Here is a 14275-nt window from a genome sequence, read left to right as displayed (position 1 = left end):
ACGTTAAATAGCTTATCTGTTCTTGGATTATTGTTCCCCCTTCCTTAATTGTTCTCTACTGCTAGTTCCCCTACATTCTACAATATAAACCATTTGTTTTACATTTTTCAAAGTTCACATTAGTGGTAGCATATAATATTTCTCTTTTTGTGCCTGGCTTATTTCGCTCAGCATTATGTCTTCAAGGTTCATCCATGTTGTCATATGTTTCACCAGATCGTTCCTTCTTACTGCTGCGTAGTATTCCATCGTGTGTATATACCACATTTTATTTAGCCACTCATCTGTTGAAGGACATTTGGGTTGTTTCCATCTCTTGGCAATTGTGAATAATGCTGCTATGAACATTGGCGTGCAGATATCTGTTCGTGTCACTGCTTTCCGATCTTCCGGGTATATACCGAGAAGTGCAATCGCTGGATCTAATGGTAGCTCTATATCTAGTTTTCTAAGGAACTGCCAGACTGACTTCCAGAGTGGCTGAACCATTATACAGTCCCACCAACAATGAATAAGAGTTCCAATTTCTCCACATCCCCTCCAGCATTTGTAGTTTCCTGTTTGTTTAATGGCAGCCATTCTAACCGGTGTTAGATGGTATCTCATTGTGGTCTTAATTTGCATCTCTCTAATAGCTAGTGAAGCTGAAAATTTTTCCATGTGTTTCTTGGCCATTTGTATTTCCTCTTCAGAGAACTGTCTTTTCATATCTTTTGCCCATTTTATAATTGGGCCGTCTCTACTATTGTCATTGAGTTGTAGGATTTCTTTGTATATGCAAGATATCAGTCTTTTGTCAGATACATGGTTTCCAAACATTTTTTCCCATTGAGTTGGCTGCCTCTTTACCTTTTTGAGAAATTCCTTTGAGGTGCAGAAACTACTAAGCTTGAGGAGTTCCCATTTATCTATTTTCTCTTTTGTTGCTTGTGCTTTGGGTGTAAAGTCTAGGAAGTGGCCGCCTAATACAAGGTCTTGAAGATGTTTTCCTACATTATCTTCTAGGAGTTTTATGGTACTTTCTTTTATATTGAGATCTTTGGTCCATTTTGAGTTAATTTTTGTGTAGGGGGTGAGGTAGGGGTCCTCTTTCATTCTTTTGGATATGGATATCCAACTCTCCCAGCCCCATTTGTTGAAAAGACCATTATGGCTCAGTTCAGTGACTTTGGGGGCCTTAGCAAAGATCAGTCGGCCATAGATCTGAGGGTCTATCTCTGAATTCTCAATTCGATTCCATTGATCTATATGTCTATCTTTGTGCCAGTACCATGCTGTTTTGGCAACTGTGGCTTTATAATAAGCTTCAAAGTCAGGGAGTGTAAGTCCTCCCACTTCGTTTTTCTTTTTTAGAGTGTCTTTGGCAATTCGAGGCATCTTCCCTTTCCAAATAATTTTTTTTTTAATTCAGTTTTATTGAAATATATTCACAAACCATACAGTCATCCATGGTATACAATCAACTGTTCACAGTATGATCATATAGTTATGCGTTCATCACCACAATCTATTTCTGAACATTTTCCTTACATCAGAAAGAATCAGAATAAGAATAAAAAATAAAAGTGAAAAGAGAATACCCAAACCATCCCCCCATCCCACCCTATTTGTCATTTAGTTTTTACTCCCATTTTTCTACTGATTTTTTTTCAATTTTTTAACTTTGTTTATCAAAAAATTAAAAACAAACAGGCAAACAACAACCAAAAAAACCCCACAACATTTCAAACAAAGCAATGGATTAAGGAAAACAAATAACCGAAAATAACTACTTTGCTTCCAATATGTTCCTACCATACCCCAAGAAAATTAATAAACCATGTCCAAACAGAGGAGTAAGAAAAACAAATAATCTAAAATAACTACATTGCTTCCAACATGTTCCTACCATACCCCAAGAAAATTAACAACCCCTAAGAAAACAAAGGAATAAGAGAAAAAAAAAACCTAAAATTATTGCTTCCAATATGATCTTACTATATCCAAGAAAGTTTACAAACCATAATCATTCCTGAGCATTCCCATAACATTGAGATTACCCTCCATAGTTTATCTGTTCTTATTAGATTATCATTCCCCCTCCACTAATTGGTATCTCTAGGTCCCCTACATTCTACAGTATAAAACATTGTACATTTTTCACAGAATTCACATTAGTGGTAACATACAATATCTCTCTTTTTGTGCCTGGCTTATTTTGCTCAGCATTATGTCTTTTTTTTTTTTTTTAATCTTCATTTTATTGAGATATATTCACATACCACGCAGTCATACAAAACAAATCGTACTTTCGATTGTTTACAGTACCATTACATAGTTGTACATTCATCACCAAAATCAATCCCTGACACCTTCATTAGCACACACACAAAAATAACAAGAATAATAATTAGAGTGAAAAAGAGCAATTGAAGTAAAAAAGAACACTGAGTACCTTTGTCTGTTTGTTTCCTTCCCCTATTTTTCTACTCATCCATCCCTAAACTAGACAAAGTGGAGTGTGGTCCTTATGGCTTTCCCAATCCCATTGTCACCCCTCATAAGCTACATTTTTATACAACTGTCTTCGAGATTCATGGGTTCTGGGTTGTAGTTTGATAGTTTCAGGTATCCACCGCCAGCTACCCCAATTCTTTAGAACCTAAAAAGGGTTGTCTAAAGTGTGCATAAGAGTGCCCACCAGAGTGACCTCTCGGCTCCTTTTGGATTCTCTCTGCCACTGAAGCTTATTTCATTTCCTTTCACATCCCCCTTTTGGTCAAGAAGATGTTCTCCGTCCCACGATGCCAGGTCTACATTCCTCCCCGGGAGTCATATTCCACGTTGCCAGGGAGATTCACTCCCCTGGGTGTCTGATCCCACGTAGGGGGGAGGGCAGTGATTTCACCTTTCAAGTTGGCTTAGCTAGAGAGACAGGGCCACATCTGAGCAACAAAGAGGCATTCGGGAGGAGGCTCTTAGGCACAACCATAGGGAGGCCTAGCCTCTCCTTTGCAGCAACCGTCTTCCCAAGGGTAAAACCTGTGGTAGAGGGCCCAACCCATCAAACCACCAGTCCCCTACCTATGTCTGTGGTCATGTTAGCAACCATGGAGGTGGGGTAGGCGAATACCCCTGCATTCTCCACAGGCTCCTCAAGGGGGCACTACATCTTCTTTTTTTCCTTTTTTTTTTTTTTTTTTTTTTTAACTTTCCCTTCTTTTTTAAATCAACTGTATGAAAAAAAAGTTAAAAAGAAAACAAACATACAATAAAAGAACATTTCAAAGAGACCATAACAAGGGAGTAAGAAAAAGACAACTAACCTAAGATAACTGCTTAACTTCCAACATGTTCCTACTTTACCCCAAGAAAGTTACCTAATATAGCAACATTTCTGTGAACTTGCTCCTACTATATCCATCAGAAATTAACAGACCATAGTCATTTCTGGGCATCCCCAGAACGTTAAATAGCTTATCTGTTCTTGGATTATTGTTCCCCCTTCCTTAATTGCTCTCTACTGCTAGTTCCCCTACATTCTACATTATAAGCCATTTGTTTTACATTTTTCAAAGATCACATTAGTGGTAGCATATAATATTTCTCTTTTTGTGCCTGGCTTATTTCGCTTAGCATTATGTCCTCAAGGTTCATCCATGTTGTCATATGTTTCACGAGATCGTTCCTTCTTACTGCCGCGTAGTATTCCATCGTGTGTGTATACCACATTTTATTTATCCACTCATCTGTTGAAGGACATTTGGGTTGTTTCCATCTTTTGGCAATTGTGAATAATGCTGCTATGAACATTGGCTTGCAGATATCTGTTCGTGTCACTGCTTTCCGATCTTCCGGGTATATACCGAGAAGTGCAATCGCTGGGTCGAATGGTAACTCTATATCTAGTTTTCATAGGAACTGCCAGACTGACTTCCAGAGTGGCTGAACCATTATACAGTCCCACCAACAGTGAATAAGAGTTCCAATTTCTCCACATCCCCTCCAGCATTTGTAGTTTCCTGTTTGTTTAATGGCAGCCATTCTAACCGGTGTTAGATGGTATCTCATTGTGGTCTTAATTTGCATCTCTCTAATAGCTAGTGAAGCTGAACATTTTTTCATGTGTTTCTTGGCCATTTGTATTTCCTCTTCAGAGAACTGTCTTTTCATATCTTTTGCCCATTTTATAATTGGGCCGACTGTACTATTGTCATTGAGTTGTAGGATTTCTTTATATATGCAAGATATCAGTCTTTTGTCAGATACATGGTTTCCAAAAATTTTTTCCCATTGAGTTGGCTGCCTCTTTACTTTTTGAGAAATTCCTTTGAGGTGCAGAAACTTCTAAGCTTGAGGAGTTCCCATTTATCTATTTTCTCTTTTGTTGCTTGTGCTTTGGGTTGTAAAGTCTAGGAAGTGGCCGCCTAATACAAGGTCTTGAAGATGTTTTCCTACATTATCTTCTAGGAGTTTTATGGTACTTTCTTTTATATTGAGATCTTTGGTCCATTTTGAGTTAATTTTTGTGTAGGGGGTGAGGTAGGGGTCCTCTTTCATTCTTTTGGATATGGATATCCAACTCTCCCAGCCCCATTTGTTGAAAAGACCATTATGACTCAGTTCAGTGACTTTGGGGGCCTTATCAAAGATCAGTCGGCCATAGATCTGAGGGTCTGTCTCTGAATTCTCAATTCGATTCCATTGATCTATATGTCTATCTTTGTGCCAGTACCATGCTGTTTTGGCAACTGTGGCTTTATAATAAGCTTCAAAGTCAGGGAGTGTAAGTCCTCCCACTTCGTTTTTCTTTTTTAGAGTGTCTTTAGCAATTCGAGGCATCTTCCCTTTCCAAATAAATTTGATAACTAGCTTTTCCAAGTCTGCAAAGTAGGTTGTTGGAATTTTGATTGGGATTGCATTGAATCTGTAGATGAGTTTGGGTAGAATTGACATCTTAATGACATTTAGTCTTCCTATCCATGAACATGGAATATTTTTCCATCTTTTAAGGTCCCCTTCTATTTCTTTTAGTAGAGTTATGTAGTTTTCTTTGTATAGGTCTTTTACATCTTTGGTTAAGTTTATTCCTAGGTACTTGATTTTTTTAGTTGCTATTGAAAATGGTATCTTTTCTTGAGTGTCTCTTCAGTTTGTTCATTTCTAGCATATAGAAACATTACTGACTTATGTGCATTAACCTTGTATCCCGCTACTTTGCTAAATTTGTTTATTAGCTCTAGTAGCTGTATCGTCGATTTCTCAGGGTTTTCTAGATATAAGATCATATCATCTGCAAACAATGACAGTTTTACTTCTTCTTTTCCAATTTGGATGCCTTTTATTTCTTTGTCTTGCCGGATTGCCCTGGCTAGCACTTCCAGCACAATGTTGAATAACAGTGGTGACAGCGGGCATCCTTGTCTTGTTCCTGATCTTAGAGGGAAGGCTTTCAGTCTCTCACCATTGAGTACTATGCTGGCTGTGGGTTTTTTCATATATGCTCTTTTATCATGTTGAGGAAGTTTCCTTCAATTCCTACCTTTTGAAGTGTTTTTATCAAAAAGGGATGTTGGATTTTGTCAAATGCTTTTTCAGCATCTATTGAGATGATCAATTGATTTTTCCCTTTTGACTTGTTAATGTGTTGTAATACATTGATTGATTTTCTTATGTTGAACCATCCTTGCATGCCTGGAATAACCCCACTTGGTCATGGTGTATGATTTTTTTAATGTGTCTTTGGATTCGATTTGCAAGTATTTGTTGAGGATTTTTTGCATCTATATTCATTAGGGAGATTGGCCGGTAGTTTTCCTTTTTTGTAACATCTTTGCCTGGTTTTGGTATTAGATTGATGTTAGCTTCATAAAATGAGTTAGGTAGTGTTCCATTTTCTTCAATGTTTTGAAAGAGTTGAGTAAGATTGGTGTCAGTTCTTTCTGGAAAGTTTGGTAGAATTCCCCTGTGAAGCCATCTGGCCCTGGGCATTTATTTGTGGGAAGCTTTTTGATGACTGATTGGATCTCTTTGCTTGTGATGGGTGGTTGAGGTCTTCTATTTCTTCTCTGGTCAGTCTAGGTTGTTCATATGTTTCCAGGAAATTGTCCATTTCTCTACATTATCCAGTTTGTTGCCATACAGTTGTTCATAAGTATCCTCTTATAATTTTTTTAATTTCTTCAGGATCTGCAGTTATGTCACCTTTTTCATTCATTATTTTGTTTATATGGGTCTTCTCTCTTTTTGATTTTGTCAGTCTAGCTAGGGGCTTGTCAATCTTGTTGATCTTCTCAAAGAACCAACTTTGGTGATATTTATCCTCTCTATTGTTTTTTTGTTCTCTATGTCATTTATTTCTGCTTTAATCCTTGTTATTTCTTTTCTTGTACTTGGTTTAGGATTGGTTTGCTGTTCATTTTCTAGCTTCTTCAGTTGATCCATTAGTTCTTTGATTTTGGCTCTTTCTTCCTTTTTAATATATGCGTTTAGTGCTATAAATTTCCCCCTTAGCACTGCTTTTGCTGCATCCCATAGGTTTTGGTATGTTGTGTTCTCATTTTCATTCGTCTCTATATATTTAGCAATTTCTCTTGCTATTTCTTCTTTAACCCACTGATTGTTTAGGAGTGTGTTGTTTAACCTCCAGGTATTTGTGAATTTTCTAAGTCTCTGATGGTTATTGACTTCTAATTGTATTCCATTGTGGTCAGAGAATGTGCTTTGAATAATTTCAATCTTTTTAAATTTATTGAGGCTTGTTTTATGTCCCAGCATATGATCTATTCTGGAGAAAGTTCCATGAGCACTAGAAAAGTATGTGTATCCTGGTGATTTGGGATGTAATGTCCTGTATATGTCTGTTAATCTAATTCATTATCAGATTGTTTAGGTTTTCAATTTCCTTATTGGTCTTCTGTCTGGTTGATCTATCTATAGGAGAGAGTGATGTGTTGAAGTCTCCCACAATTATTGTGGAAACATCAATTGCTTCCTTTAGTTTTGCCCTGTGTTTCTCTCATGTATTTTGTGGCACCTTGATTGGGTGCATAGACATTTACGATTGTTATTTCTTCTTGCTGAATTGCCCCTTTTATTAGTACGTAGTGGCCTTCTTTGTCTCTCAAAACATCCCTGCATTTGAAGTCTATTTTATCTGAGATTAATATTGCTACACCTGCCTTTCTTTTGGCTGTAGCTTGCATGAAATATTTTTTTCCATCCTTTCACTTTCAGTTTCTTTGTGTCCCTGTGTCTAAGATGAGTCTCTTGTATGCAACATATTGATGGTTCATTTTTTTTGATCCATTCTGCCGAATCTATATCTTTTAATTGGGAGTTTAATCCATTGTACATTCAAGTTATAACCGTGAAGGCATTTCTTGAATCAGCATCTTATCCTTTGGTTATGTTTGTCATATTTTTCCCTCTGTCTATTAATATCCTTTATTGTACCCATACGAATCTCTTTAGTACTGAACCTTCTCCCAAGTCTCTCTGTCCTTTCTTTGTTTCTCTGTCTGTAGGGCTCCCTTGTAGTATCTCCAGTAGGGCAGGTCTCTTGTTAGCAAATTCTCTCAGCATTTGTTTGTCTGTGAAAATTTAAGCTCTCCCTCAAATTTGAAGGAGAGCTTTGCTGGATAAAGTATTCTTGCTGCGAAATTTTCTCAGCTCAGAATTTTAAATATATCGTGCCACTGCCTTCTTGCCTCCATGGTGGCTGCTGAGTAGTCACTACTTAGTCTTATGCTGTTTCCTTTGTATGTGGTGAATTGCTTTTCTCTTGCTGCTTTCAGAACTTGCTCCTTCTCTTCTGTGTTTGACTAGTGTGATCAGTATATGTCTCGGAGTGGGTTTATTTGGATTTATTCTATTTGGAGTTCGCTGAGCATTTATGATTTGTGTATTTATGTTGTTTAGAAGATTTGGGAAGTTTTTCCCCAACAATTTCTTTGAATACTCTTCCTAGACCTTTACCCTTTTCTTCCCTTCTGGGACACCAATGAGTCTTATATTTCGGACGTTTCATATTATCTATCATATCCCTGATGGTCCATTTTCGATTTTTTCAATTTTTTCCCCATTCTTTCTTTTATGCTTTCATTTTCCATTCTGTCATCTTCCAGGTCACTGATTCGTTGTTCAACTTCCTCTAGTCTTGTACTATGAGTGTCCAGAATCTTTTAATTTGGTCAACAGTTTCTTTAATTTCCATAAGATCATCCATTTTTTATTTAGTCTTGCAATGTCTTCTTTATGCTCTTCTAGGGTCTTCTTGATTTCCTTTATCTCCGTACTATGGTCTCATTGTTCATCTTTAGTTCTTTTGAGTAGCTGCTCTAGGTGCTGTGTCTCTTCTGGTCTTTTGATTTGGGTGCTTGGCTTGGTTATCCATATCGTCTGGTTTTTTCATATGCTTTATAATTTTCTGTTGTTTTTTGGCCTCGTGGCATTTGCTGAACTTGATAGGGTTCTTTTAGGATTGTAGACCAATTGAAGTCCTTATCTCTAATTTATCAGATCTACAGCTTCGTGGAGTACAACTTTCTCTAACTAACCAGCAGGTGGCGTCACGAGCCACCTGTTCTCCACAAGCCAGTTCTCCCCTGCTTAGCCTTTTTTGGTGAGTGGGGGAGTGAGTCTTGTGGGGTCCAATTGGTGTACCAAGCTTGCGTGTGTAGTTGGTGTTGCCTGCCCTGTATATGGGGCGTGTTTCTGGGCAGTCGGGAGGGGGGTGGCTCCTAACAATCAAATCTCCCTGATGATCCTAGAGTTTTAAAGCTGCTGCAATAGTCTAATCCTCAGTTCAGTCCTGCCACAGTTTGTCTCTGCCACTGACCCACAAGTCCTTTGGTATTGGCGTATGGCTCCTGAGACTTGCAAGTGGGCCCCTCTTCCAGGCTGTGCACCCCGGGTCCTCTGTTGAGGGATGACTGTGCTATGTCACAGGTGAGTGCCGTCCCCCCAGGGCAGTTCTGGGCTGCTGGGCTGTGTAGGGGAGGCTCCCAGTCTGCTGCAAATGATGGCTGAATGGGGCTCTGTTAATTCACACTGCTCCTACCTTCCCAAGCTCTGGGACAATCAGCTGAGGTTGCAGGGAAGGCTAATGTCCACGCCCAGTTTTGTGGTGTGTGCCTGTTATTTGAAGCACTTCCGTCACACTGGGTTGTCTGGGGCAGTTCTGGGCTATGGGGCTGGCGATGGGCAGGAGTGTTTCCTGTCCACCAGGATGATGGCTGTGAGCGGACACCCCCCTTTTCTTGGGAAGTTGTGGTGTTTAGTGAATTTTCTCAGCCACTGGATTATTGCGTTTTGTCTCAGAGCTCTCTTAGTTCTGCTCTTGACTTGACGTGCCCAAATTGCAATTCTTTGAAGCTTTCTGTATTGGGCTTCTTAGAGTAATTGTTTTAGAAAAAGAAAAAGGTTTAAAAAAAAAAAAAAAAAAAAGGTCCCTCCTCAGAGATCTAATGGGTTATTGAAATGCTAATAGACAAAGCAACCAGGGCCATTAAGGAAAGGTCCACAGGGCAGAGAGATCAGCTTTTCTTTGGGATTTGCATATGCGCCTCAAGGCCTGAGCTCCGCCCTTCCCCTTTCTGTGTTCACCAGAACTCCAAAAATCCTCTGCTTTTATTTTGGAGTTTTTTGTTATTTTTTTTTTTTTCTATGCCTGTCTCCTCTCTGCTGGGCTGGCAGCTCTCAGATTCTCTGGTGTCTGGTCTCAGTCTATCTATGGTTGGAGTATGGATCAGTAGAATGAGTTTCCGAGCAGGGCTACCACTGCAGTTCTCCCTTCTCCTGCCCGGAGCTGGCAGCCCCTCCTCCCACGGGACTGAGCCTGGCAGGGAGGGGCGCGGGTCCCCTGGCCGCAAAAACTTACAGATTTCGCTGATCTCAGCAGTTCGACATTTTCATGAGTGTTGTATGAAGTATGTCCAAAGACAGATTGCTCTGTGGTGTCCAGTCCACGCAGTTCCTGGCTTTTTACCTACTTTCCTGGAGGAGTAACTAAAACTTACAGCTCACCAGTCTGCCATCTTGCCCCGCCTCCTACTTCCTATTTTTTTGAGTTTCACTTCTTTTGATTTGTATTTTGTTGACCATAATGTATTAACAGTTATGCTTCATTTCATATGTTTGACACTTATCTGAAGATAGCATTAATATAATAACTTCTCCAAGAAAATTATGCTTATTTATTCAAAAAAACTGATGGCTGTATACCAAGCTCTGTAATAGGACATATAGAGGAACAAAAAGCCACAGAACATGCCTCAAAGAGCTCATCGTCTGATGGAAAGATAAGCAAGAAAATCAAATTAATTTCAAAACTAGGGTAAATGCCATAACAGACATATATGGTTGGATATCTCTGGGGAACAGAGAAGGGTGAGAGTTATAATAAAAGCCTAGGACATTGAGGAAAATGTCAGAGAGCACTTCCTGGAAAACATGTTGTTTGAATTGAGTTTTGAAAGACTAGGAGGTGACAGCTAAGCAGGGAAGGGAGAATGCATTCTAAAAAGATGGGATAACAAGTAGTAAGACCTAGGCTTAAAAGGACATGGCACATTTGAGGAAACGTCAAGAGGTCCATGAGTCAGGAGCATAGGGAGCATGAGAGAGAGCTAGAGAAGTAGACTGGGCAGAATCAGAATGTCCTCTTAGTCTATTAAACATGTAGCTGAGTTCATCATTTTAATGATCTGTTTTACACAGTGTACTCTGGAGGTCGAATGGTCACATATGAACATCTCCGTGAGGTTGTATTTGGCAAAAGTGAAGATAAGCATTATCCCCTTTGGTAAGTTTTATTTTGAAATAATATGCTATTGCCTCCAAACACAAACATTTATCTAGTAGATTTATATAAAATTGTGCATTTGTACCAAAATTGCTTTAAGTTATAGGCTTAAAATAATAAATAGTTATAATATAAATGCAAATAATTAGGCATTTAGTACACATTGAATATAGACATCATATATATACACAACTGTATTTAAATTGGATGTATTTTTTATTTAATATTTTAATATTAAAATAAATCTTACAGAGCACCTTCCTTGTTCCTCTTTCTATTGAGAACCTCTGAGCTTTAGAGTCAGAGAAAGGTAAGTGCAAATTCCTGCTCCACTACTGTGTACTCTGAGAAAACTACTTCATCTTTTTGATCTTTAGCTTTCTCAGCTGTAGAAGTAATATCTACCATCATCAGGATTTTGTTTTTGTATAATTAGATGAAATGGTGAATGTAAGTGCATGTCACTTTTAATATTTATTACAAAGAGAACAAAATAGATTACTATAAATAATATATAAATAGAACTCCTAGAACTCTACAAGAAAAATACAGAAAACACAGTAGAAAAATAGGGAAAGAATAGCAACAGCCAATTCATAAAAAAAGAAATATGAATGTTCATTAAACATGTAAATATGTTCAACCTCATCTGTAATCAGGGAAATCAGAGAAATTAAAATAATTAAAACTGTCTTTTAGTCTTTAAACTCTTAGTGGAAATGTAAGTTAGTACAGCTTTTTCTGAGCATAAAGTATCTGGTAAAATTTTTAAATGTGTAATCCTTTCACCCGGCAACACCTTATTATGATAACAGTCATTCAAAAAACTTGCACCTGTGAGTAGACACACACACACAACACACATACAACACACACATAGAACACACATGGATAGTCACTATAGCAGTGCTGACAATAGCAAAACATTTCTTTTAATTTAAGTATCAATATGGAAGTAGTTAAATACTGTATGATAAATTTATATAGGAAAACATAGCACATCTATTGAAAGAATGAAGTAGGTTTTAGATGGAAAGGGGTCTATAATATTTTTGCTGGGGCAAATAAAAAAAGTCAAGCCACAACTATAAGAGAACAGAAATAAGCAGGGTTTCACCTTCCAGTCAAAGTTCTTGGCCCTGATTTTGAAAAACCATAATGTTCTAAGTATACTAATTGCTTTCCCAGAATTAGTGATGGAATAGAAGATTATTAGTCCTTGCATTTAGGAATTTTCTCCTGAAGGGAAAGGTCTAAGTAAGATGTTCAAAAGAAATAATACACTATGAAGTCAACTCTCAAGATAGTTTGGCTTGATGTCTTTTTGACCCAGACAACCATTCATTCAGCCAGTAGGTACTTAGTAAATGATTATGGTATGCCAGTCCCTGAACTTAATGCTAAGACTATAGTAATGAAAAAGACATAGCCCTTACCATCACTGAACCTACAGTAAAAGAGATGGACACATAACAATTAGAATGATGTAAATATTACAAAGAAGAGAGTGGTTATAAGATTTGCAAAGAAAAAAAACTTGAGAATGTACTGTGTTCACCTCTGTGTGGAAAAACAGGCACTCTCATAGGTTGCCAGTGGGAAGGTAAATTAATACAAGTTCTATGGTCAACAACTTGGCAGAATGTATCACATGTTATGGAATGTTCAGATCTTCTAGTTTTAAATTTATGCTGGTTAAATAAATTATGATATATCCCTAAAATGGTATACTGTGAAACTATCGAAAATAATTAGGCAGCTCTGTATGAACTGATAGGCATAACCTTTAAGACATACTGTTGGGAAAAAAAATCAAAGTGCTGAACAGGATACAACATGATATTCTAATGTTTGTACTTTTAAGTAGGTATATTTATACATATACACTTGTGTATACACAAACCATCAAATGTAACTTAGAGGTTAAGCGTGTAGGTTCTGCATTCAGACTGCCTAGATTTACATCTTGGCTGTATCACTCACTGGACTATCATTTAACTGTTCAGTGCCTCAGTTGCCTCATCAGTAAAGAGGAAATGACAGAGTAATTATGTCATAGGGTTGATATGAGGATTAGATGGCACTTATAGAATACTCAGAACAGTGCCTGACACAGAGTTAGCATTCGGTGAGCGCATCATTATCTCTGGGAAAGCATATAAGAAATTAGTCATTGTGATTGCTTGGAGAGGGGTCCTGGAGATAGCGGTTGAATGAAGACTGACTTTTTACTTTATAACCATTTGTGCCCCTTCAAAAATTTTTTAGAGTTAAAGGAAAGAAAATACACCATTTCCCCAAGAGACTATTGCAATAATCTAGGTAAAAGATTATTGAAGTCTGGACAAGAGAAGCAGGAATGGATAGAAGAGAATGGATTCAAACCATGTTTAAGTATAATAGTGTAGCCCTGGTCACTGTTGACTCAAGGAGGTTAGGAGAAAGAAGAGTTTAAGAACAGAAAGAGTTTCTTCAAAGACAGAAAAGTTTCCAAACCCTTCACTTTAGAAAACTACTAAAGTAGCCATTTTTAAAACTTCCCTTTCCAGCCTTTGTCTGTTAGGCTGATTACATCTATGCTGTTTTTACTCAGTGGACAGAATTAAAATGCAATTAAATTATCAGTTCAGATGTTTATATCCTTAAAGTGACCTTGCTTTGAATTCAATTTCAACTCTGTTGTCCTTCAACCTTCCCATTAGTAAATGGGAAAACCATCTACCTTCCTCTGTAATTGTTTGTGTCTATCCTTTTCTTCACTTTGTCTTAAATCTCTTACCCAGAAGCTATATACCAGCTTGGTATTGGTTTACTACAAAATCTATGCAAGTACTGGTAACTTAAAAAAAATTATCTCCCTTTACAATTAGGAAATCAGTCATTGGAGGGATGATGGCTGGTGTTATTGGCCAGTTTTTAGCCAACCCAACTGATCTAATAAAGGTTCAGATGCAAATGGAAGGAAAGAGGAAACTTGAAGGAAAACCATTGAGGTAAGTTGTCCAATTAACTGACTTTTCTTTCCCCTTTGTCACCATCATATTTTAAGCATTTACCTGATAGACATAATTTTTAAAATCCGATATTCAGTGAAGACATTAACTCTGAATCTTCTAATTTGGAATCTGTATTCATTAAGAGGAGTGCTAAGCTGTATTTTTCATTGACAATAAGATGTACATGTTCTCATCTCAATAAGATGTACATGTTATACATTTAGATATCCCTTTTCTGCTTTTCCCACCAGAGGCAGTGAGAACTGTCCCTTGTTGCAGCTTGATATAAAGAGTTTAATCATGAAAATCTGCCCTGAGTGTGAAGCCCCGTTTTCCTGTTGTGGTGGCTTAGGGTGTACAAGTCACTTACCCCCTTTTGTCTCTTTAAAAGGGTCCCCTCTCAAAAGGTTTTTATGACAGTTAAAATGCCTGACTCATAAGATGCCAAAAATTTTGGTTTCCTTCCATTTCTCCTGGAAGAAGGGAAATGGCAAAT

General features: G+C 37.8%; 1 protein-coding gene across 14 annotated transcripts in view; it reads left to right on the top strand.

Moving 5' to 3' along the window:
* Positions 1-14275, top strand: part of SLC25A27 (solute carrier family 25 member 27) — a 75178-nt gene that overhangs the window by 5450 nt on the left and 55453 nt on the right. For all 14 annotated transcript variants that reach the window (XR_005217853.1, XR_005217856.1, XR_005217854.1 and 11 more), the window contains exons 3-4: positions 10699-10783; positions 13654-13776. Coding sequence is in view for 10 of the 14 variants with exons in the window: in XM_037842840.1 (XP_037698768.1) it covers positions 10699-10783; positions 13654-13776 (208 nt within the window). In the remaining 4 variants the exon portion in view is untranslated. The remainder of the gene's footprint in view (positions 1-10698; positions 10784-13653; positions 13777-14275) is intronic.

Source organism: Choloepus didactylus, chromosome 7 (genome assembly GCF_015220235.1).
Source record: "Choloepus didactylus isolate mChoDid1 chromosome 7, mChoDid1.pri, whole genome shotgun sequence".
Classification (NCBI taxonomy): domain Eukaryota; kingdom Metazoa; phylum Chordata; class Mammalia; order Pilosa; family Megalonychidae; genus Choloepus; species Choloepus didactylus.
The sequence above is the reverse complement of the archived record's forward strand: the minus strand, read 5'-3'. Positions and strand labels throughout refer to the sequence as shown.